The sequence below is a fragment of the Pangasianodon hypophthalmus genome, chromosome 1 (assembly GCF_027358585.1).
Source record: "Pangasianodon hypophthalmus isolate fPanHyp1 chromosome 1, fPanHyp1.pri, whole genome shotgun sequence".
Taxonomy (NCBI): Eukaryota; Metazoa; Chordata; class Actinopteri; order Siluriformes; family Pangasiidae; genus Pangasianodon; species Pangasianodon hypophthalmus.
In genome coordinates this window covers 31,483,375-31,508,520 of record NC_069710.1, presented here as the reverse complement: position 1 = coordinate 31,508,520, position 25,146 = coordinate 31,483,375, and the positions used below count along the sequence as shown (strand labels likewise).

General features: G+C 37.9%; 1 protein-coding gene across 1 annotated transcript in view; it reads right to left on the bottom strand.

Annotated features, from left to right (window-relative positions):
- Nucleotides 1–6,696: 6,696 nt before the first annotated feature.
- actr3b (actin related protein 3B) overlaps nt 6,697–25,146 on the bottom strand; it is an 18,831-nt gene continuing 381 nt past the window's right edge. Inside the window, exons 2-13 of the mRNA XM_026944889.3 lie at nt 24,385–24,437; nt 23,205–23,260; nt 21,496–21,620; nt 19,794–19,904; nt 18,005–18,100; nt 17,418–17,525; nt 15,896–16,039; nt 14,344–14,517; nt 13,739–13,831; nt 11,215–11,340; nt 8,303–8,386; nt 6,697–8,102 (exon numbers count right to left, since the gene is read on the bottom strand). Of these exons, the coding sequence (XP_026800690.1) occupies nt 8,007–8,102; nt 8,303–8,386; nt 11,215–11,340; nt 13,739–13,831; nt 14,344–14,517; nt 15,896–16,039; nt 17,418–17,525; nt 18,005–18,100; nt 19,794–19,904; nt 21,496–21,620; nt 23,205–23,260; nt 24,385–24,428 (1,257 nt within the window). The 5' untranslated portion in view covers nt 24,429–24,437 and the 3' untranslated portion in view covers nt 6,697–8,006. The remainder of the gene's footprint in view (nt 8,103–8,302; nt 8,387–11,214; nt 11,341–13,738; nt 13,832–14,343; nt 14,518–15,895; nt 16,040–17,417; nt 17,526–18,004; nt 18,101–19,793; nt 19,905–21,495; nt 21,621–23,204; nt 23,261–24,384; nt 24,438–25,146) is intronic.

Sequence of the window (25,146 nt, the reverse complement as noted above, 5' to 3'; positions counted from 1 at the left end):
AATCCATCTCATGAACACTTGACAAAAACATGGCACACAACACTATCATACATTTATTTACTTAATACACATAGTTATTTACTTTCCAAATTTGCACATAACATACCTGTACATACAAATTTGCACATAATCTGTACATACAAATTGTCTATTTTGTATATTGTGTTTTTGCTATTTGTACATTGTCTATTTGTATATTTGTATATTATTCTTTTTATTTTCTGTGTCTTGTCTTGTCACTGTCATTCTGCTGCACTGTGGAGCTTCTGTCACTAAAACAAATTCCTCGTATGTGTAAACATACCTGGCAATAAAGCTCATTCTGATTCTGATTCTGATATTATTATATTATTTATTTATACTTTATTATATTTATTATACAGGGTGTCCCAAAAGTCTCCATTCATAGGGGACTATGTACATCAACATCACCTCAGTTGTGCCTTCGTCAGTGGATGTTCATGGATGCCCACTTCTCGGTTGGTCCACAACACTTCCAGTCTTTATGAATTTGTTAATAAGTTTGGCAACAGTGTTGTGTGTGATGTGCTGGCCATGTTTCCTGTTAAAGTCCATCGCAACCTTGTGACAGCTTCCTGATCCAGCCATGGGAATGATTTCAACACCTTCTTCTTTTGTCAAAGGCATTCTCAAAGCCTATCTGAAAAAAATACATATAATATAAACTAAGTATCAAAAATTTTGGAAGACATTTTGCTAAAAAAGTGTTAGTATCCCCCTATATATGGAGACTTTTGGTACCCTGTAGTTACAATGTGAGTGTGTTTTTGTGTGAAAGAGATTAATTAAAAAGATATTTTTGTGTGAAAGAGATTAATTAAAAAGAGAATAATTAATTAAAAGCTTCGTAGCTTTTAAAGTAAACAATATCAGATGGTTATCGGCATCGGAATAGAAAAAGTGGTATCGTACCATCTCTAGTTAGCAGTTATGCTTTGTGGATCCTAATGAACTCTGACCTCTGATATGTCCCCTAACGGAGGAAACTGAATCACTGTTTTGTAGATGAATTATGTTTTTCTTAATCGCCAGCACACATTTTACATGTAATCCTGTGGGAAGTGGTTGCAAGGCGAGTGAAACATAGTGTCACGAATTTTCCCTCTCTCTCTCCACGTTTACTCTTCCATGTGTTTATTTTGATTCTAGTCCTGACTCCGCCCCTGTTCCATCATCGATGCGCTCCGAGTTTAGTTTCTATTAGTTTATGAGTTTTCCTATTTAAACCATGATGTTTCATTGTCTTGTGGCAAAGTTTTATCATACACTCTTGTTGTCAAAGTCTAAGCCATGTATTTCCTCATACTTTGTTTACTAGTTCCCGTGTTCGGTGTTTCCTGCTTCTAACCCATGCCTGTATTCTTGTTTGCGATTATGGATATTCCTTGTCTAATGCTACTAAATTTCATCATTTCAGAAAAGTGCTGAGTGATGCCAAACCTGTGATGACCAATCAGGTTGCAGCTTAGGTTGCAATGAGAAAAAAACAACATGGAGAATAAAGTGCCAGTGAAAAAGAGTCTTTTTATGAAGCTAATATTCAGAGATTTATGACATGGTGAATTGAAAATTTTTCACTGCCAACATTTCAGCATTGCAACATCACTAAAAATTTCAGCATGTGTATGCTTGGGATGTTCATTCATACACGATGTGATGCACACAGTCAAGTCACACAAGCAGCTCAAATTCTTTTAGCTTTCTTCGTCCAAAGCTACGGTGAAGACAAAAAACCTCCCCTTCATCGAAGTTAATCTTTATTTCATTTGCATTACAGTTTAGCCTGTTTTTTTTGCACCATTTGCAGGTGTTGGTGATCACATACCAGGAGGTAATATCAGGCTTCAGTCATTTAACCACACACACACACACACACACACACACACACACAGCAGGAACTCAGTTATTCAACTAAGAAGCTAAAAAAAATGAATATCATTATGATTATTTCCCATTTTTCTTACAGGTGTCGTGACATCGAGTCTGCTTGAGCTGTTATTCTCAGTCAGGAATGAATTCCAAAATGAAGAAACATCACATACTGTACACTTCAGTTATAATACTGATATCTCCTATCTCTAGTTCCCAGTGCGCAAATTTGCTTTAATGGATTTTTTTTGTCTGCACAAAATGTCCGATTTTGTCATTATGAATAGGATTATGTGCAATTTGAGAGCTTATTACAGATCTCATAATGTTTAATCATCCCTCTGTTCCCTGCTCGCTGCCTTCTAAACATTTATATTGAACACAATTAAAAAAGCAATCTCCCAGTTTGATCAGTGCAATCAGATATTCTCTTTCTGGGATCATGTCCTTTAAATATTTGCAATTCAATGCAATTTGCAATGGCTTCCTCATACTGGATCTTTTTCTTTGATATCCATCTCTAATTGGGAAAACATCAGCACATCATCATTTTTGACGTTTGTAATATTTCAGATATAATCTATATAGCTTTAAACAAATTGGAATATTTATTCAGTTCCCTAATTTTGGTTATTTGTGTGTTACAAACTGATCAAAGCTCCAAAAAAATAGGTTGTGTTGATTAATCATGGGAGGGAAGTTACATGAGATTGAGCTGAATCTGTTTATCACATGACATGTTTGGGGATTTAATAAATCATCACCAGGGGTGAGTGCTGTATTAAAACACTGTTGGGGTTAGATCACACATTATACTGAGGTATTGCTGAATGGACCAGATGATTAAAAATCATTTGTATGCTAATGAGCTGCATGTGATATTGTTCAGACCTAAATTGTTCACATTTTGTAGCGCTACAACTGGACTGAAACTGAAATCAACTGGAACAGGTTTTCTTCTACAACTGTCCTGTATTTGTTGCCATCCATCCTGCATTCAAGCCTGATCAGTTTCCCCAGTCCCTGCTAATAAAAAAAAAGCATCTATACCACATGATGCTGCCACCACCATGCTTCACAGTGGGCATGGTATCCCGCTTTTCTGGGATTACACCGAATGTAGCACTTTGTGTCAAGGTGAAAACATTCCATTTTGGTCTCATCAGACCATCAGACCTTTTTCCACATGCGTGCTGAGTCTACAAATTGGATTTCTTTTTTTTTTCAATAATGCATTTATTCTTGACTCTCTTCTATGAAACCCAGCTTTGTGGATTGTCCTGGCTGAGGTTGTCCTGTGAACAGCTTAGCCTCTTGGTTGCTTCTCCGACTAATCCCCTTTTTACCCACTCAGTGACTTTTTTGTTAATAGGCAGAGTCACATATAGTTGTGCTATATTCTTTCCATTTGTTAATACTGTAATTCAGTGTCACAATTTCAATATTATGGGATATTTTGTGTAGATTCATGACATATAATCCCAATTAAGACAATTTCATTTCCAGGTTTTAACACTTCAAAATGTGTAAGTATTCATTGGGGGGGGAATACTTATGCAAGACACTGTAAAGGCAACATGGTAAACGTTCAAAGTGAATTTTTTCAGGTCAGAATAACAAATAATCGTTGTGTTATCAGAACTACTATTACTCTGAAGTTGGGTATTTTTCAATAAAATGGCTTCCAATGTCTGAAAAGCTTAGAGATGATGATTGCAGCAATTTGTCATCATTACAAAACAATTTACTGAATTGAAATGTGTTTCTATGGCATGCCCCCATCAGCCTGCAACTTTTCATTTATGGGAATTCATATTTTAGTGGACATAAACCTATTTAAAGCAGTTTGTCCTCAAGGAGAAAGAGGAGACGCAGAAAACAAGGCTGCCATTAATTCACTGCATTAATGAATAACAGATGCAGATTCATGAATAAAAATGTGAAGTCATTTTTCACCTTGAGCCACACATACAGGGATTTGCATATCTGCCTCTGCAGCTCCCAGTGACTCTGAGAGAGGAATTCACCTGACGCTCCTCAAAATCCATTACGCAGAGATCCGGGTCAGCTTGTGTAAATCTCTCAGCCGTGTTTGTGCTCTTTAGGGGAACACTGTGTTCAGGAACGTTATTAGTGCTAATCAGATCCCAGCTACAAGCCGACGGTGACATCTTACAACACGCTGCATTTAGTAATGAGTCGCTCTAGAGGAATAACATAAATCACAGAATCACAGAGGAGACATTAGAGGAGGGTGTAATCAAGCTGAATAACACAGCGGTGTGTAAAAGTAGAGACTGATTGCAGGACATGGTGGTGAAAAAACTAGTCATTGTAAAGACTAGATCAACTTTCAGTCTTTACAGATACACACTGCACTGTATCTACTCATTGATCTCTCCTGTGAAAGATTTATCATGCTGTGAAATGTAGGACTGGCTTTAATAAATATTAAATTATGAGTGACAGTGACTTCATAAGACTTCATTTCGTTGTCTGTGAAGATTAAAATCGATAGCTCTTTTATGAACATGCACCTGGGATAAGAAGATGAAAAAAGGTGGAAAAAGACAGTTTCTCATTTTCACACTTTTTCTCTGTGATGTATAGAATTAGGTCCGCGCTACTCCTCTCTGTAAGTTAACCTCCACTGATAGCGAGCTTCAATTACACAAAAGCAGGAAAAATTTAAATAATCCCCTGCTGACCTGCTCGAGTTGCCGAAGCACACATTCTCAGTAAGGGAGCTGTCAGAAAGCTGTCTCCTGGAGCTCTGGGTCCAATCACTGAGATGTGGAGAAGAGGAAGAAACGGGAGAGGGGAGAGAAAGTAGAGGCGTATGAATAAAGTCGACGCCCCGCGGTGGTAATTATGGCACAGGAGGAAGTGGATTCAGTGTGATTCAGGCTGAGTTTGGCAGTAAGAGATCAGAGACAGCACAGCTTCACAGAGCTGGGAGAAATCTTAAAGTGGGCTCTCTGTCAGGCTGCAGGTCACACAGAGTGCATGTGCAAATAAGATAAAGATAAATATGTAATAAAAATTCATACACACATGGCTAATTCAGAAACACTACCTTAAAACTGCCTATTCTAATGGAGGTGATATACTTTAAGAAGACTGATTATTGCCATTACAGAAATTAATCACCTAATCTAATACGTGTTCATTTTAGAAAAATATTTTATGTATTAAAAAACCATCATGTCTGTTGAACATTCAGATATTTTGCAGCTCACATATATTCTCCAGGATCTTATTGATTAAGATCTTATTGATCTTATGGATCTAACATCCAATAAGATGTTTCGAAACCTCAAACCCGATGCCTCCAAGGCTGCCTTTACAGCAAAGTGTTCAAGGTTATTGACATCATAATTTCTTTCCGTGGGGCTCAACAAGACTTCAGGCTTAGAGTTACCCATCGGCATCTTCACGGAAAAGCTGCTCGAATCGAAACTCAGCTCTCTCACGTGAGACCATCCAGCCTTTCACTTCATCCACAAGTGCCTTTCACAAGTGCATCCAGCCTTTCACTGTAGGGTATTCCTTACATCAGCCGTCACCCAGCACACTTTTTGACTGTATAATCACTCGAGGTGCTTCTTAAAGTGCGCATCATGAACAACAACCTGGGAAGGTCACACACATCACTCCTCCCTCTCCCTGCTGAGCTCACTGTAGGAGAAAGCACTATGATTTACATCTTTTATCTAAGGTCTGCCTGAGTTCCTAAACCAGGACCTTGTGACGAATCTGAAAAATAAATCTCCTAGTTCCCTAAGTGCAAGTAAAAATGACTTTTTTAAAAAAAATACCAGTATTGTGGAACAATCTGTTAGCATGATGTCTTAACAAAAGCAGGGCAATAGCACTGTAACCACCGTGCCTCAAGCGTGAAATGACACTTTATCCCTCAAGGCTATGGCTAATATATACATGAAGCCAGTGAACAAGGCTATATAAAGCTAACCATGTTTCATGTTTCTGCCAGCTTTATTTTGTCGACATCCCTGTGTTTATTAATGTGAAGTTAAACACAGTTATGCACTCTTATCAGCACTAAACTAGGAATAAAATGCTCTGTTCATGTCAGTTCCAGATTGTAGTCACTCAGGTGTAATCAGGTGTGATCTAGCTAAATAATATAATAGGCTAGGACAGTTTAGCAGAGCAGGAAAACTGCAGAGCATGAAGATCGCCCACAATGAATCTGCTGACGATGTGACGAGAGTATTAAAATGTAATGCATCCTTCTTACTGTACCAGGAGGGAGTAAATATATCAGTATAAGGTTGACTAGAGCGTGCCAATAATAAAACTGTTGCAGTGATGTCTTTCCAATCAGAAAACAATTTAGATAATACATTCTTGAGACATTTGTGTGCTGTCTGGGGAGGGTTTTGGACTCCCAGTCTTAAGTTTAAATTACACTGTTAACATATTTGCATTTCGTAATTTTAAAATATGTTCATTCAGTGCCTTCACTGACGATGCCACAAACACCAGTGTGGCTAGAGAAAAATTTTATTACATACAGTTTCCAGCATGGAAGCTTTGGCATACAGTATATATTTTACTGTATTTGCTTTTATTGTATGCTGATGTAATCCATTACAACATATCTCATTAAATATATCACATGCTTATTATGCCAGAGTATGTTTTGGCTGTGACAAAAAGATATGAATGTATGTGGATGGGTGCACTTTTATTTTTAAGGCATCTGTAATTAAGCAGTGAATAAACACACAAATTGTGAGTTTAAAGCCGATTTCACACAGATATTTCCAAAACACATGGTGATATCATCCCATTATTGGATAATGAGTTTATTTATTTATAAATACATCATAATATTGTGTCATATGCAAAAATAAAGTTAGCCAGTTTATCCTGACTTGGGGATTGGGTTCATTTGAATGACTTTTTTCCCTGATTCCCGTCCAACAAGCCCCCAGTGTAGACAGTATTTATTTGAGAAACATTAGATTTCTTTTTGAGAAACTGAAGCCTTTAGTTACTTCGTGGTTGCCAAAAGGATGCTTTTTAAACATACTGGATAAGCATTTAAAACTGACCCAATGCTGTTTGTTATAGCGGGCTGTTCTCTATCGTACAAGCGGGTTACGCATCATCTTTTCTTACCATAATGACAACAATACACGAGAACATCAGTATCCTAAAATATCATTCTAATCCATAAAGTTTATGTTTGTGTTTGAGGCTCTCCTGCTCTGGCGCCAAAGCCTTAACCACATCAGCCACCATAACCTCTGATAGTCAGGGTTCTGTATTGAAAATCATTAGCAGGTTTAGACACGGGTCTGAAAATGGATGTGTCAGAGAGAGAGAGAGAGAGAGAGAGAGAGCGCGAGAGTAAAGCAATATTCAGAGACAGATTTAGAGATAGATCAATTTTGTAGTGTAAAGATTTTCACTCTGGATTGGACAGAGCAGAGCTCTCCTTTAATCTACGCTTTAAATCAGATCAATATTGCTTCTGTATTGGTCACTGTTTAACTAAACAATTAATAATGCACATCTGAGGAAAAAACAGGCTTAACTGTATTGTTTATACATTGAAAAAGTTAAATAAACACTTTTTAAATATCCTTCCTTCTCTCCTGTAAGAATATATTATCTCAAACCCATGCATTATTTAATGTGAATCTTTATCCTGTCCCCGTCTCATAAACTATTATCTCTGTTACAAATATAAACTAATTTTCAAATACTCACATAATATAGAAGTGTCTATTGTATATACATTATCTTCACAACAAGCTTTAAGCCATGTGCAAAGTGACTGCATAAAATCATCCTTAAAATTTCCTATCACACAAAAGCGAGCTTGATGCAAAGGAAACAGTCATCAGTGTATGGCTTCTCTTACATGGATATATGTTTTTCTGACTTTGATGCTGTATTTGTGCTGTTGCAAGTGCAGGAATCTGAAGAGGACAGAAGGTCTTGTCTATATTCTCTGTGATAAATGTGAAATCCCTGTTCATTCTATATTCCCTTTATGATCTCATACTAAATAAGTTTTGCTTTTATAGAAGTAGAGTGATGATCACAGCACTGAATCCAGGACTGCATCTAGAAGTCCACCTTTAGGACATGATACCGAACACTGGATTATGGCGACAGATACTGGGACCGTGCTCTTCGTAGTCTTTCTTTGTGTGACACACTTGGGAGAACTCGGGCTGTAATAACACAGAAATACTGTGTAAGATAGCATCTATATTTATAGACAACAATTTAGGCAATAATTTACAGCATGATGACAGGTAATTAACCCAGAACTGCCCAGGCAAGTCACTTGCTTCAGGCAAGTCAACTTGGAAAGGCGCAATTTGAAATTAGATCCTTGTTTGGGTGTGTATTTGTGTGTGAGGAGTGTTACCGTAGAGGCCAACATGGACCCTCCAAACCAGACAGCATATCTCTGCATATGATGTGTGATCACTTGTACCTCGATTGGTTTAGGCTGCAAGAAAGAAAGACAGTAAGGTAACAAGAAAAACTCCCTACAGTACAAACAGCAGTGATAGATGATAGAAACCAAGCTCAACGCTAGACATTCCGAACACAGTGAAGTAGTCAGGTAAGACACATACATGTTACAGGCCCAGGTTCTCCACTAACATGGTCCTGTAACAGAATCTGAGTAATGACCTACAACCAGGTCCTATTAGCGATATTTATATTGCTATGAAAAGAATCCCTGTCTACTCAGGGACCTTGAAATCATCACTCAACCCTCCTCCAGCCACTTCTGCATCACCCCTGACTCTAGTATTTTGTGTCTAAATGTGCTGTTTTGCTCCAACTGTGCACAGCAGGGTTATATGTAAATCTTGTGCATTCCCAGAAAGATTTTTTTTCACTGGTATGTGCTTTTTTTATTAACTGTCTAGTAGTACATCAAGGGGACTGGACTTACAATTACACTCTTGCAAACATTTGCCCCAGAAAGGCAATATTATAATCTCAACACTTATCCATGTTCTACTAACTGGTGAGTAATCCTCCATTCTTTAAACACTGTCTGTCTGTGATTTATACTGTAGCAGGTTGGGCATGCTTTAACACGAGTCTGTACCATGAGTGAGGGGTTGAGGCTGATACACATCCAGATATGAATATATCTGGACTCAGTGCAAATAGGACCTTCAGGTACAAACTTTGTTGACTGCTGAAAACCAGCTGGCCTACTAGTATGCTGAAATTAAAGAGGGAGCCATGCTGGACCGATGTTCTGTGTTTAGAGGCATGCTGAACAAAATTAAAGACTGGACGAACAGCTCAGTATGTGCCTGACCTGTGAGCAAAACTCACACTGGGTCAATAATCACAGGAGAATTTGCTCCAGGCCCAGGAAAGGCAACAATGGCTCTATAATCAGTGCTCCCAACTGAGGCAATTTTCACTGGGAGATAACGTCCTTGTATTACTTCCGACATCCAGGTAAAAATTTGCTTGCCATGTGGCAGGGACCTTTCAAGGTTGTATGACAGGTTGGTTGACTATAATGAGCTGTGAGCAGACAGGGGAAACAGCAGATTTATCATCTCGGTTTTTCTTAAACAGTGAAAAGAGGTGGTCCTTGTTGCTCTGGTGATGGCGGTGGCAGAGAGAGAGGACCAGAGTGCATGCACAAAAACAGGTAATCCTGCTTCTTTTCCAGCTGTCCCAGAGAGTAGTAGTTTCCCATTTGTAGGCCAATTTTTCCGACCTGCTCTCCTCTGCCTGGCTGGTCATACAGACCTCAAAGAACACCACTCCAAGACTCCTTCTGGCATCATTTTTGCAGAGATATACCCATTACCTGAACACACAACAAAAGCTGTTCCATAAGAACAGGGCAAAAATCTGGGGATAGAGAAATCACAAAGTCACTGGAACAGCTTGATTGTAATTGTGCTGAAGCAGGATGGGGCATGTATGGATTATCACATTATGTATGGAACGGTTCTGTATGGATTATCACAAGCTGAACACCGTTTCTTAATTGATGCTTATTCAATACCTCATATGGACAAACTCCTGGGTTTGCTGGGTGCTGCTCACTTTTTTCAAAGCTAGATTTTACCAAGGGCTATTTGCAGATTCTCCTGTCACCAAGTCCAAGAAGAATTACACCAATTCATCACACTTATGTTTGGGCTCCCTGAGACCAGGCAGGCTCACAACAAACCCAGTGAAGTGTGCAACTGGATGGTATGGTACCACAAAACTAGGTGAGATATTTCCTGGTGCTAGCAAGATATCATCCTGGGTTGTGCCTAACTTTTCATATCACATCAGAATGCTTACTGATCTCACCAAAAAGGAACCGCCAGATCCAGCCAAGTGATCAAAGCAGTGCCAGTTTGCCTTAAGTATTAAGGCAGTTCTCCCTTGCGTTACTTCTTTCATTTCATGCTGCAGACCAGTATAATTTTGTCTCAGGTAGTAGAGGTATATTTTTGTCACCAGGTACTGTACATCAGCTGGAAGATCTTTGCATGGTAGTCCAAATACAGCACTAATCAAACAGGAATTTTAAGAATCATCTATTGAAATTCCAATTATTAATTTCTGATCTTATCTGCTGGGGCACCTTTTCACTCTCTATTTGGATAATGCTCCCTTGCAGTGGCTCCCTTGCATAAAGGATACCAACCCACAGATCACTGATTGGTGTCTGGCATTTTAAGTTCACAGTGATTCACAGGATGCAGATGGCTCCTTGCCCTTGGTGGTGGTGAAGGAATATAGCAAGTGTGTGAGTTGTTTAACATGGGGCTATACCCAAAGAAAGGAATTTGGAGGGTTTGGAGAAGACAAGCCAGAGGGGTAATAGTTAATGTGTGATGCCTGATCCCTGTTTGTCTCACTTTGTTTGTATAGGAAATATAGTGTGAGCTGAGGTTTGCATTTGAAAATTACCCTGGGTCTGCTCTGTTCTCTGGGTAGGATTCTGCTGAATTTGGTACATAAATTTATATATCTCATTTGTAGCTGTCATGGTGCACAGCTGGAACTAAACACAGTAGCCAGTGGGTGGTAGCCCATGGTGGAGTATGATAAAGAGAAAGTTTTGCCAAGGGTGTTAACAGATAGCAAGACCTTATATAGTTAGCATGCTAAAACGGTTGCAATTAAATGAAAGCTACCATAGCTTCACCAAGCAGCAAACTGGATTTCATGCATAGCTTCCTTCCTTTATTTGTCAGTACTGTTATCATGCAGGATTTCATGCAGTGCTAACTTCTATTTAGCTGAAGCAAGTTGCCCTTTTAGTTTTGATGTATTACATGCTGAAATGCTAACCTTTATCCGACCTCCACTGAGCTCCTCACTGAGTCGGAGTCTGGCATCAACTACACGCTTCAGATCCCTTTGTAGCCGTCGACCAAAGTCCCTGAACATAGTGGATCCTCCAGAGAGCACTATATTCTAATACACACACACACACACACACACACAGAAATAAATTAGGGCTCTTAACAGTTACAATCCTCTGGTTTTAACATTATTAAACTTACCCAGAAATGATTAAGTGGAGCAAATAAAGTTTGTTGTTGGTATTTTAAATTCACATCATGCCTGATATCCATGTCTCTCACCACAGAAGTACATCAATAATTTAAACCAGAAATACACTTTTCCTGATGAGTGTATTTGAAGGGGGACTATGCATCATCTTTAATTATAGCAACAGAGATTGCATCTCAAAATGAAATAGATGTTAAGGTAAAAATCTGCAATTAGTAAGAAAACTCTGATGACGTGTACTGGAACTAGTAAAGTCTTAGTCCTTGTGGATCAAGCACTAACATAGTCAAATACAACAACAAACAGTGCTCTCATTTTGCCTCAGCTGCTGAGAGTCTCCGACAAGCGGCGAGGGAGATGTGTGCAACTTAAATGGAGGTGGATATATTTTTTCCCGGCAGCGGAAAGCACCAACTATAAAGATAAAAAAGCATGGTAGATTTGGACATGAAATTGTTGTGTTAATAATCACAGCAAATGAGCTGTCAATAGAAAGAAACAACAATATCAGTAATCACCCACTGGCTGCTGTGCTGTAGGTCTGTATCCATCATTTAATTGCAGTGGCTTTTTCAGGGCTTAAACTCAAGCAATATTAAAGGTTATAGAAATACTCTATTGGGAGAAATATTGTCAGAGTCCTCAATCGTAGTCATGTATAAACCTGTTCATTCTCATGCTCACACTAGCATATTTCTGAGCATTTCATTTTTTTTTTTATTAAAATGGATTGAGACAACGGGCAAATTTTTGTACCCAATCAGCAAGACGACGAGTGACAACTTGGATGAAAACTAACATACAGAGACTTAGTAAGGTGTTGGGCCACCAGAACAGCTTCCATTCACCTTAGCACAGATTCTACACATCTCTGGAACTACACTGGAGCGATGAACACTGTTCTTCCAAAAGATATTCCCTCAACTGGTGTTGCGATGATGGTGTTAGAGAGCGCTGTCTAACGCGACGCTCCAGAATCCCCCATAGGTGTTCAATTGGGTTAAATTATTTAATTGGGTTGGGCACAGCAGGGTTTCACATCTGCTTTACTGTTTTGGATCACACACATTAATATTGAATAATTGCTCTGAAAGCTTATAAGCCTATTTGCATATGTATTAGGTTTGAAAATGTTATTTGAGGAAAGAGGGCACGCTGAGATATTCAGATGCTTTCAAATCAACCATACCAGACTCTTTCATTGCCTTCTATTCACAGTCCAAATGTTTTCTTATTCACTTCACATGCAAATCAAATGAGCTCTGTTAATCCCTGGCACTTCTAATTACCAGGTTCGCAAATTGGATTTTGTCAAAGCATTGTTAGTTTTGTTTGCCCAGACAGACAACACATACACACAATGCATACTGAAACACAATGAACTCTGTATCTGCTGCATTAATATTTTGGCTATTTCAAGTAAATGTCACATTGGTGTTGTCCCAACAGGTGCAACCTCAGTGGAAATGATTTGACGTGGTTGTTGTGTTTGTTGCTGAGTGTCTAGAAGAGAGTTTGGTGGATGAACAGTGACCTCTAGCTGAGAAACAAAAACAGAGACGTGAGGGTTGCCTTCAGTAATAATGAATTCCTCTTATAAGGGAAGAAAGTATGATGATTTAAAACAACTCAATAGTGCCTATGAGTATAGATGATGGTGATTCTGTTGAAATATCCACGAACCTCGTTAGTTAGAAAGAGTGGATCTGCGTCTCAGACACTAAGAGTATCCTGGATGTTAGTTAGAAGAGGCCGATTATATAATACTTATACCTCAGTGTGGTTAATTCTCCAAGCTGATTAGTCAGAAGGTGTTGATTAATTGTCTAACAGCAGCTCTGAATGTGCTTGCTGTAATAGTTTCTACAGTAACAACTCATTCACAGTGACTTGTACAGCACATGCTCCACCTAAACAGATAATAAACAACAGTGGATGTATGTTTTCTGTAAGGAGCATGACAAGCTGAGGTTTTTTTGTCTAATGAACATCAAAATAAAGAAAAAGGAAAAATGGAATGACTGTTTATAGATGCTACAATGTAAGTGAGAACATTTACGAATGTAACTATTAACAGACAAAAAGTACAACATGCAATTCTTTCATAAACACAAAGTTGTAATCATTGGGAAACTGCTATAAGAGGAATAAACACTTCAGGACGTGTCGTTATAAGATAATAATACTTGGTAACAGTAACTCCACTTCATCATTGATTATTTCTCTATAACAGCACCACACGGAGTGTTTCATTCCTTCTATAATGGAGATCTTCTATAATGATGTTGACATACTGTACCTTGTAAAGAGGTCTTCTCACGTCTATTGGACAGCTTTGAATGACCTCATCTACAACATCTGAAATGGGTTCCACGAAGTCCGGGTTGGCAAACTGGAAAAACAAAAATCCAAAAGCACTGAGTACACAACAATGTTAATTTCACAAAGGAAAAACTAAGAAGAAGTAAGGTTGTGAGCTACAATTTTTTTTTCTATGATTAAAATCAAATGTCAAAAAATAACTATATAACTTTTTAAAAGTAAATAACAATGATTGATGGATAAATAATAATCACCATTCTACTGGCGATCTGTGATGAAAAGTAATGACATTTTAATCAAAACAAATGTAAAACCTGAACTTTTCTGCATTTTGTAGCATTACAACCTAGAACTGAAATGGACTGAATTGGGATTATATTGTTATGTCATGTGAATACTCATCCAATCACAACTTTTACATTTTTTGATTCATAAACTACATTGATTTTTCCCACCACTTCAATATTATTCTGTGTAGATGTATGACATATAATCCCAGTTAAGTCCATTTCAGTTTGTAACACTAAAAAAAATGTTCAAGGGTGGGGGTAAAAACTTTTGCACAGTGACACTGTCTGTTACCTCCGGATGGAAGAAAATCTCTGGTCCAAGAAAGCGTTCATATCCCACGTCTATGAGAAACTCATTTTTGCTGATGGCATTGATGCCTTTATATTTCTTTATCCACTTCCCTGGGTCTGTGTCGTACTTTGTGAACTCTTTCACAATGTCTGGGCAGATGTAGCAGTACCTCTCCTGAAGGCAAATACAAAAAACAGACACATCATACAGCACACGAACTCAGGTAGAGTCACTGAGAAGCACAGTAATCCATTCGGCCATTTTAGTTCACTCTCACTTCCACTGTGCCCTTTAATACAGCCATCTGATTAATACAGGCTTGTGATTGGCTGTAACAGCGGGCATGAACATGTTTAAAGACATATTTAAAAATCATTACACCACAACACTGATGAATGCTTGATTCTGATTGGTCAGAGGGTGTTGATTAATTTTTTATAACAGCAGCTTTTATAACTGACAGTAGTGTAGCTGCAAATCACAGGTTTATATTAATGCACTTGTAATAATTTAGCATTTTTATAGTAACAGCTTATACAACAACTTGTATGTTTTCAATGTATCAAGTGATGTTTACTTTAGCATGGAAGGAGTCTCCAGTATCAGAGCTTTGTAACGGTCAGAGGTAAAGCTATAACTTTAAGTTTTCCGACATCTTCAAAACAGAGGAGTTTACACTTCTTTTCAGTTTCTTGGTATCATGACAAGCTACATTTTTCTTTGTTTTTTTTTTTGTTTTTTTTCACAAATTTCTTATTATCTTCAAGAGAGAGAAAAAAAGAGAGGCTGGTGAGGGAGCAACTGATTACAGCTGCTATAAAACATAACTAAGAACAGGAACTAACATGTTTCATAAAGATTCCACAACATCAAATGTAACTATAAATGGATAAAAATATAATGTGTTGTATTTTAATCAATAAAAAATTATTGATTAAAAAAAACGCTTCAAAGTACCACCACATTGTTGATTATTTTCCTATAACAGCATGACATGATTGTTGTATTCCTTACTGTAAATTATTGGTGTGAATGCACAGTTTTGTTCATCATTGTTCTTTCCCTATATATTGTAGGTTTAAATGATTGTATTTTATTTCTGTTTCAAATATCTAGCTTAGCCCTGAAGCCATTTTCATATTAACAAGCTACAGAAATCAATAATCAATAATCAAATCGAATGAATAAAAATAGCCCTTAGATTATTTTTATGTACAGCCTCAACAGACCATTGAAAGATTTACATTCATCTGTCATGTTAAACACACATCTGTCGCTTTTACTTAGATGTTAGTCACGTTTTCCATTATTTTGTCCAAAGCAGATGATATTTATAGCATTGATATTATTAAGACTATGCAATGCTATCCGAATCCTGTCTTCTCATCCTGAAGCCAACATCTGGATCCAGCAAAGCTGAGCCCTGTAATCTAATTTAATGATACAATCACAGTGACAGCATGCAAAGATTTTCTAAGAATGTTTAGAGAATTGTTCTGCATGATATAGTGAGTAGGAGAGAAAAATGATAAAAGTGAGATTGAATCTTCACCTTGACTGCCTTTGCGGTCTCCAGAGACTGTTCAGGAGGAATCCCGACCTCTCTCTCTCTGAGGAGCTGCTGGATGAAGTAGGTGATGTCTCGGCCTGCTATAGGGATGTGCTTTATACAGCTCCCAATCACGTAGCCCTCTGCCTAGAGGCCAAGGGGGGAAAAAAACATGCATGACTGAAGACCAGTTAACATCAGCTGCAGAAATCAACACAGACTCTATTCATTACTGAACAGAAAATAGCTGCACATACAAACTCAAAGCTGACAGTGAAACAGACAGGTTTTGCCAGTCTGCTATAGTCAAATCAATCTGTTGAAGCAGGTTGTGTATAAGGTTAGATTACATTCAGGATGTGACCAAATACAAACATACTGTATTATTCAGATAATGTGTCCTGAAAAGATGCCAGAAATGTTCACACACCTCTACTCTCACACTCAGGTTGCCACCAGAGGTGTGCATCAGGACTGGCATCCTGATTTTCATGTGGATGTGAGCGAGAGGTCAGATATGAAGCTTGCACGACAAACAAAGACCATGTACATTAACATGAACGTGTGACGCAGTGTGATGCATTTACAGCCTTCATCCTTAGTAACTGCCTGGTCAGAGTCATTATGGCTTAAATTAGGCTATTAGTGTGATTATATAGAACTAAATTTGTTAGAAAATATGGCTGAAAAGTAGAAACAGAAATAATAACTGCCTGAGCAGGATTAAAAAACAGTCCTGCGCACATCTCTAATCAAGAACAGTTATGTACCGGAGTGATGTAGCTGAGGTTGAGGAACTCTCACAGCCAGCCTTGCTGACTGATGCATCTAGAAATCAACTTCTGGTTTAGGCCACACCCACTTTAGGATAAAATCTGGGTATAGATATGGATGTTCAGAGTACTAAATAGTGCAGATATCCTCTAGATAGTGGCATTACAATTTAATCACTATTTATGCCACAGACACAACAAAAAGGCACCAAAGGCCAATTTAATATGTATAAATATTAAACAAGTGTATTAAACGATCTCTCAGAACCGAATGGGAGCCGAAATGAGTTTCTTGGTTTAACAGTCATAGACAGTGCTGCTATTAATTACAAGACAAATATCTGCTGTGTGCTAAAAGACCCTAATTAAAGTTAAAGGCCTTTTCCTTTTAGATCTAGATGCTTTCCGATAAAATAAAATTCTCAACTTACTTATCACCTCTTCCTTAGCACTATTTGCTGGAGTGATTAATTAAATTATTTCACAGATAATGAGGGACGTATATCTCCTCAGGAGAAGATTTAAAAAAAAAAGCATTTTGGACCTCTGTTAGACATCGTAAAACGAATAAAAAATAAAAACCATGGTATTAATGACAGTCATGCTAACAAGCCCCTGCTAGCCTTCATTCACTGACAGTGCAGGTGAAGTGTTCCTTTAATTAAAAGACGGGTTTAAGTAACGTCTTCTTCACATTGAGTCGTTTTATTTCATCACACTGATATATTAACACTAAAAAAAGATAGCTGTACCACAGGTATCACATGCGTGACTCCATCTCCACTGTCAATGACGATCCCTGTTAGAGTTCGCTCTCCGACCTGCCTGGACGTCCATGAGGCCGCTAGAGCCAGAACAGCCTGCAGGTCAACACACACACACACACACACATACACACAAGAAATATTACACATTGACGTTCTGTCAATTGTGATAAACTGAAGTAACAGTGATCGTCATGAGGGCTAAGTTTAGTTTAGAGGATTAGCATTCAAAGAATTACATGCACATATTTATTTTAAAAATATACTGTACATACATATGACATGATTTTTCAACATGATCTTGTTGTTTGTGTATCACAATCAGCTTAAAACTTTACATAAAAAAAAAAAAACATGAAAAAGCAATTTTCTGGTCAGGCAAATTTACTACTTTGAAAGAATAGGATCATTCTTAGCCTTAAACAGTTTATCAATTTAGCAACATACAAATATTAATTTACATTTACTCATTTACATTCACACTCGGTTATTTATCTGTTTTAAGAAATAACGTTTGTGTGTCTTATCAGCGATGTGATCAGTACAATATCTGAAGTACGCAGAAGCACTTTTACCTGGACGGCGATGTAAAGGCCTGGAATGTTGAACGTTTCAAACATGATCTCGGCTAAATATTCTCTGTTCTCTGGTGTGTTCAGAGGAGGCTCTGTCTGATTGTAATAAAAAGAGCAGGAATCCTTAATACAAATACAGTAATACAGTGACATGACAATCCAAAATAGAATGAAATGTTCTGACAATTGTCACCTACGCTCACTTTATTAGGAACACCTATACACCTGAATATGTAATCATGCCATTATCCAGTCAGCCAATCATGTGGCAGCAGCACAATGCATAAAAACATACAGATACAGGTTTCAGCTAATATTCACATCAAACATCAGACAGAGGAAAAATCCCAGTGACGTTGACTGTGATGTGGTTGCTGGTGCCACTTTGAGTATTTCAGAAATTGCTGATCTTTTGGGATTTGCACATTCAACCATCTCTCTCAAGAGTTTACAGAATGGTGCAAAAAACAAAGAACATCCAGTAATTGGTAATTCTGCAGGTGGAAATATCATGTTGATGAGAAGTCAGAGGAGACTGGACTGGTTTGAGCTGACAGGAAGGCTACAGTAACTCAAATAATCACTCTTTACAAACATGGTGGGGAGAAAAGCATCTCAGAACGCACAACACGTCAGACCTACAACAGCAGAAATCCACACTGGGTTCCACTCCTGTCAGCCAAGAACGGGAATCTGAGGCTACAGTGGGAACAGGATCACCCAAACTGGTCTGCTGAAGATTGGAATATGATCAGACATTTTTCCAAACTTCAACTGTCCAGGTTGTAAAAGTTGGATTCCTCCAGGAAAGAAAATGAAGCCAATCTTCTTTTAGGACATAGAAAATAATGCCAGTATAGAAGAAGAAGAAGCCCTTATTTGTCACATATACATTACAGCACAGTGAAATTCTTTTTTTGCATATCCCAACTTGTTAAGAAGCTGGGGTCAGAGCACAGGGTCAGCCATGATACAGGGCCCCTAGAGCAGAGAGGGTTAAGGGCCTTGCTCCAGGGGCCAATGGGGGCAGTTTGGCAGTGCTAGGGCTTGAACCCCAGACCGTTTGACCAGTGTTCCAGAGCCTTTACCATTGAGCCACCACTGCCCAATACAGCAACGATGAAGAAAACTATTACTATGTTTTTTTATCTGGTGAAGTAACATTACATACATTATTAAAAAATGGAAAGAATATAGACAATCATGACTCTGCCAAGAGAACTCCAACTACCAAAGTCAGTGCCTGGGCAAGGAGGGGATTAGCCTGAAAAGCAACCAAGGGGCCAAGGATAACTCTCAACATGATGCTTCCACCACCATGCTTTACATTCTACATGATGCTCTCTCAGGATAATGATGAGTGCTGGGTTTCCGTCAAGGCCAAAAGCTTCAATTTTTTTGTTCTAATCAGATCAGAGAACCTATCTCCTCTTACCTACTGAGTCTCCATCATGACTTATAAAGCCCTGCTGTGTGGAGTGTTCAAGCCACGGTGGTCCTGTGAACACTCCCATCCTGGTCAGAGTCACGGTTGTGCCATATTCTTTCCATTTTTGTCATTTTGAATAACGAGATTAATAGAGATGTCTCTATTAATACCATGTCCATGACCTTCACAGTGGTTTTGACCATGATATCAGGAAATGCATCCTATTGACTCTAGCTCATTTTCTTATCACATGTACAGCATCAATTTCACTGTTAGCCTTAATTTCCCTCTACTATACACAGTACGCTTTAACATACGCTTTTAAAAGTACTGTGCGTGAGAAAGTGCCAGAGCTCTCACCACAAGGAAGTTGTGATCTTCCGGCTCAGCTCGGAGGTATTTAAAAATAACCTGCTCCATAAACTTCTCCATCAGATCCCAGTCCTCGATGATACCATGCCTGATGGGCCACTAGAACACACACACACACACACACACACATTCACATCATTAGATTGTGTGTGGAAATGCACTGACTATTATTTCTAAAATTACAGCGTGTAATCAATGCTTTGTGTGTGTGTGTGTGTGTGTGTGTGTGTGTGTGCAGGAAAACAGAATTTAAAAATTTTTTAGGCCTGATTTTTAGGCAGTTTTAATAGTTGCTTCTGTTTTTCAAGGTCTTCAAACAATAATTCCACAAAAATCTAATTTTATTTAAATGTTATTTTTTATGAGAAATAAAACTCAGTGTTGCTCTTAGGAGAGTAAGTCAGTCAGAGAATATTATTTATTAGAATTTATATTATTTACATAAAACTCCTCAAGTATCTTATATTTAACATTAGGTTTCTGATTGTGATTCGAAATGTTCAAGTAACAACAAGTGTTTTTATTGTTACTGTTGCTATTGTGTTTTTGTTGGTAGTGTTGTTGGTTTTGTTGTTACTCTTACTGTTGTTTTGGTATTACTGTTGTGATTATAGTTGTTATGACTGTTGGTGTTGGCAGCTTTGTTGTCGTTGTTGGTGATGTTTTTGCTATTGGTTTTGTTGTAAAAGATGTTGATGTCATTATTTCTGTTCTTGTTGTCATTATTGTTGTTGATATTGTTAATTTTGTTAATGTTACTGATTTTGATGTCATTATTGTCATTATTCCTGTTACTGTTTTTTGTTGTTGTTGATATTGTTATTGTTGATATTGTTGTCATTTTTGTTATTGTTCATATTGTTATTCCTGATTTTGCTGTTGTTGTTGATTTTGTTGTTCTGCTTGTTGTCATTATTGTTGTGCTTCTTATCATTGTTGATTGTGCTGTTGTTGTTGTTAGTAATAATCCTACAGCTTATTTTATGGGACATGCTTTAAAAACACCTGAATAAAATCTGACAATAAATACAGACCTAAAACATTTAGGACCCCACTTGGCCCTCTGGCCCTCTGACCCTTAAATGTTCCACATAAAACTCTATAAAATGTCAGAAAACATTCCGAGTAGAACACTTTTAGGAGGCTAAGAACACTTAATTATCCAACAAATCCTTAAAGAACACTTACAGGTTCTAGGTATTCAGAAGAAAATAATTAGCAATAATTTTGCAATTTGTAGTCACACACTTACTCAGTTAATAATACACTCTTAGACAAAAAAAGATCTTGGATAATTGAGGGCTCTTAGCTTCCTGAACCCTTTCTGATAGGAAAACACTTCATTGTAGCGTTCGACATTTGATAGGTATGACTGATTAAATTAATTAAGCGTTATTATTTTAGAGTCATTCTCACCTGTCTGTACCCATCATGCTGCTATGACTCATTCTGTTATTGTTGTCATATTGACATGAATACTGTCATGTTTATATTTATTTATCCACCTTCTGTGTACATGCTGCTGTAACACTTTCAGTTCCCCTCGTGGGATTAGTAAAAATTTATCTTATTTTTTTTTTTTACTGATTGTCCCTTATTAGATCCATGCAATATGGTCTGACAAAAATTCTTGGAAAATCGTGAATATAAATACTCATCCTATTGGCACTGGTGATACAGTAACAATCACCTTGGTTGCGTAGTTGGGCTTGTCGAGCGCTTCGTCCCCAATGAAGAAATCCAGATCATCCACTCCCTTCACGAGGCGTCTCTGAGCCTGGTCTCCAACTCCAGCTGTCTCTCTGATCGCAATGCCTGTGTGTGTGTGAATATCAGATGACAACATACAGTATATTCTTACACAACACATATCTCTGGAGTATATCATGGAAGTGCAGGGACTGTCTTGTCACAGTTTGTGCATCTTTAAGTGCGAGACTCATTTTCCTGTTTTCATGATTTCTTGCTTTTGACCCTCTCCTGCTTCCCTCAGTTTTATCTTTGGCTTTCCTGTGTATTGACCCATGCTATGTACTATAATAAAGCAAATACTGATTTATATTCTTGCCCCCTGCCTTCACTAACCATACAGTACACTATGATTATTATTATTATTATTATTATTATAGTCATCATGCACCCAATCAAATGTGTATTTTATGATCCAATCTTTTTGAGTAGGAGTGTAACGATACATTGTGACATGATGCATCACAATGCAAAAACGTTACGATGTGAATTGTGGAAATGTGCAATATCAGCATTCTGTTAATTATGCATGTAATCTAACTGCACTTTTTGAACACCAGAGGTCCCAACATGCGCAGCCTATAGAGTTAAAATGTGCAGAAAGCACACTGGTCACACGATCCCATTCTTTTTTTGAGAGCCCACGAGATCATCTGCACTTGTGATATGACCAGTAGCCCAGTAGCTCCGGATTGGAATTACCAACATGCATAATACGGTTACATGACCATGTTATAATGATTAAAAAGAGCTCTTCGGCAGCTTTCAAACAACACCGCTTTAGCCGACTTTGGAGCTCTATTTCTGCTACGGAGCTGAGTTAGTAGTTCAGTCCTAAAGTTAGACGCTTTATTTATTCAAGCTCAATTTTTGGGAGAAAATTATTTAGTTATTTTTAAAATATAGTGAACCTCTAGCACATTTTGTTTACAATGTTAAACCTCTGTTTGTATTAATTTTTTATTTATTTCATTTTATGCAGACAAAAATGCACACTGCTTTGCATTGAATATTATACAGAAATAAAAATGTCATCATTTTTCTTCATTCAAATTTTGTTCAAATTTTCTGAGAATCGAATCGTGAAGCCAGTACGGTTATGAATCAAATCATGAAGTGAGTGTATCGTTACACCCCTACCTCTGAAAGAATTAATTAAACACAGATGGGTCAAAGTGTAACAAGTGTCATTGCTGTATTTTTTAAGCATTAATTTAACTCCATAAATGTTACAGAAGCTGGTGGATATGTCTTTACATCCCATACTCTTGTATCTACACACCTTTCCTCTTAGTTTCACTGTAATTACTGAATGTTAGGAGTATAAAGCAATGTATCTTTATTTGTATTTTTACCCAAAGTGATATCTCTTTTAGCCATAGACGAGCACAGTGTCAATCTGAGGGTTAGATAAAGAATGATAGCAGTGCTCTACTGTAAAATGACTTTAATTAGCACTTCCCTATGGCATCACTTAATTAAAAACCTGACCCAAATATCTGATGGAAAAAGTGTATCACTCGGCTAGCACTAAAAAAAGCATGATGCATTTACAGCATCTCCAAAGATGAATATGGGTGAATATTTTTTTAGTTGTGAATATTTAAGATTATAGTTTAGAGCTATGAATCTTAACCATACAGTACTTACAGGATGGCATGATAAACTGCGGCTCAGTGTTCCCAGCATAGCCGATCTTCGTGTAGCTGAAACAGAAGGCAACATTAATAATAATAATAATAATAATGATAACAATAATAATAATAGTGTATTGTCTTATAGTAGTGAGCAAAGGAGCCTGGACTGGTGTTATGAAACTATTTCTCGTCTGAGGGAATTTAGCGGCTGTGTGTTCACACCTCAGCTGTCATGAGATCAGGAGGTGCTAGCTCCTTAATGAACACTACAACACATCAAGAATTCCAATAACTTTGTAAACAAGGTCCAGAAATTAAAACTCGACACTTTTAAGACTAACACAGTGATATATGAATGAGAAGATGGCGAACATTACAGTAAATCTAATAGGAGTCTAGTACATCGCCAATTTATTGCTACATGATCAGTGCTAGTGGTAATTATCACATTAATCACTGCAATATTTGGTTTCATTTAACAGAATGGCTTCCACACTCATTATCCTGCAGCTTATAAAATAGCACTTGATCCAGCGCACCCTGTTATTTTGCTTTTTTTTGTGCTCTGACAGTTGATTGTGCGCCATGAGATAAAGATCATGTCTGCGAGAAGTTCTTGATTTTATCACACTTTTAATTTTTGGATTTTCTTGATTTTTAAGGAAATAATGCTAATGTTTTTGGTAATTCAATGCGCTCTCCTCTAAAGAAAAGTGCCCATAGTTTGAAGGATAAGCTGACCGAGCGCTCGTTTATTTACAGCTCACTTTAAGTGGTGTTTATAAGGTTGTCCATAAACAGTTCAGTCCTCGACATGAGCAATGATTAAGATACGTCTCCTCTGACGCCCCCCGTGTGACAAAGAAGGGACAATACTGTTCATTCATTAATAATGTCCTGTTTGTGTATGTAATATTAACCTCATATTAACAGCCATAAGTGTGACATATTGTGGTTACACCAAACTGTAACTGAGACACGCCCCTTTTTTCCCTCAAACTCCACCCAGTATGCGTAACTCTCACGCAACTTCTGAATATTCTGTTATCGAGTCTGTAGTTACACCTGAGGTCTGAATATCTCAGACCAGCTGAGTGTAATCCTCACTGAGAGCTCGGAACTCAACTCTGAATACGGCCCAAAATAAAGATGGGTGTGTGTGTGTGTGTGTGTGTGTTATACTCCCAACTCACCCTGTCCCATAGTCGATGACACATGGTGGTAGAGGCACTGCCATGTCCTGACACTGGTGATGAAACACCACACACACACACACACACACACACCCCATCACCGTTTCACATTGACACACTTTTAAATTAACACACACACACACACACACACATACACATACAGCATCACCTTTTCACGCTGACACACACACACACACATACACAATCACCTTGTCACACTGACCCACATGTAAACTAACACATACACACGCACAAACACAATCACCTTGTCACACTGACCCACATGTAAACTAACACACAATCACAAAATCACACTGTCACACTGATGCACTTGTAAACTAACATACACACAAAATCACACTGATGCACTTGTAAACTAACACACACACACACACACACACATACAAAATCACACTGTCACACTGATGCACTTGTAAACTAACACACACACACACACACATACACAAAATCACACTGATGCACTTGTAAACTAACACACACACACACACACACACACACACACATACAAAATCACACTGTCACACTGATGCACTTGTAAACTAACACACACACACACATACACAAAATCACACTATCACACTGATGCACTTGTAAACTAACACACACACACACACACACACATACAAAATCACACTGTCACACTGATGCACTTGTAAACTAACACACACACACACACACACACATACACAAAATCACACTGATGCACTTGTAAACTAACACACACACACACACACACACACA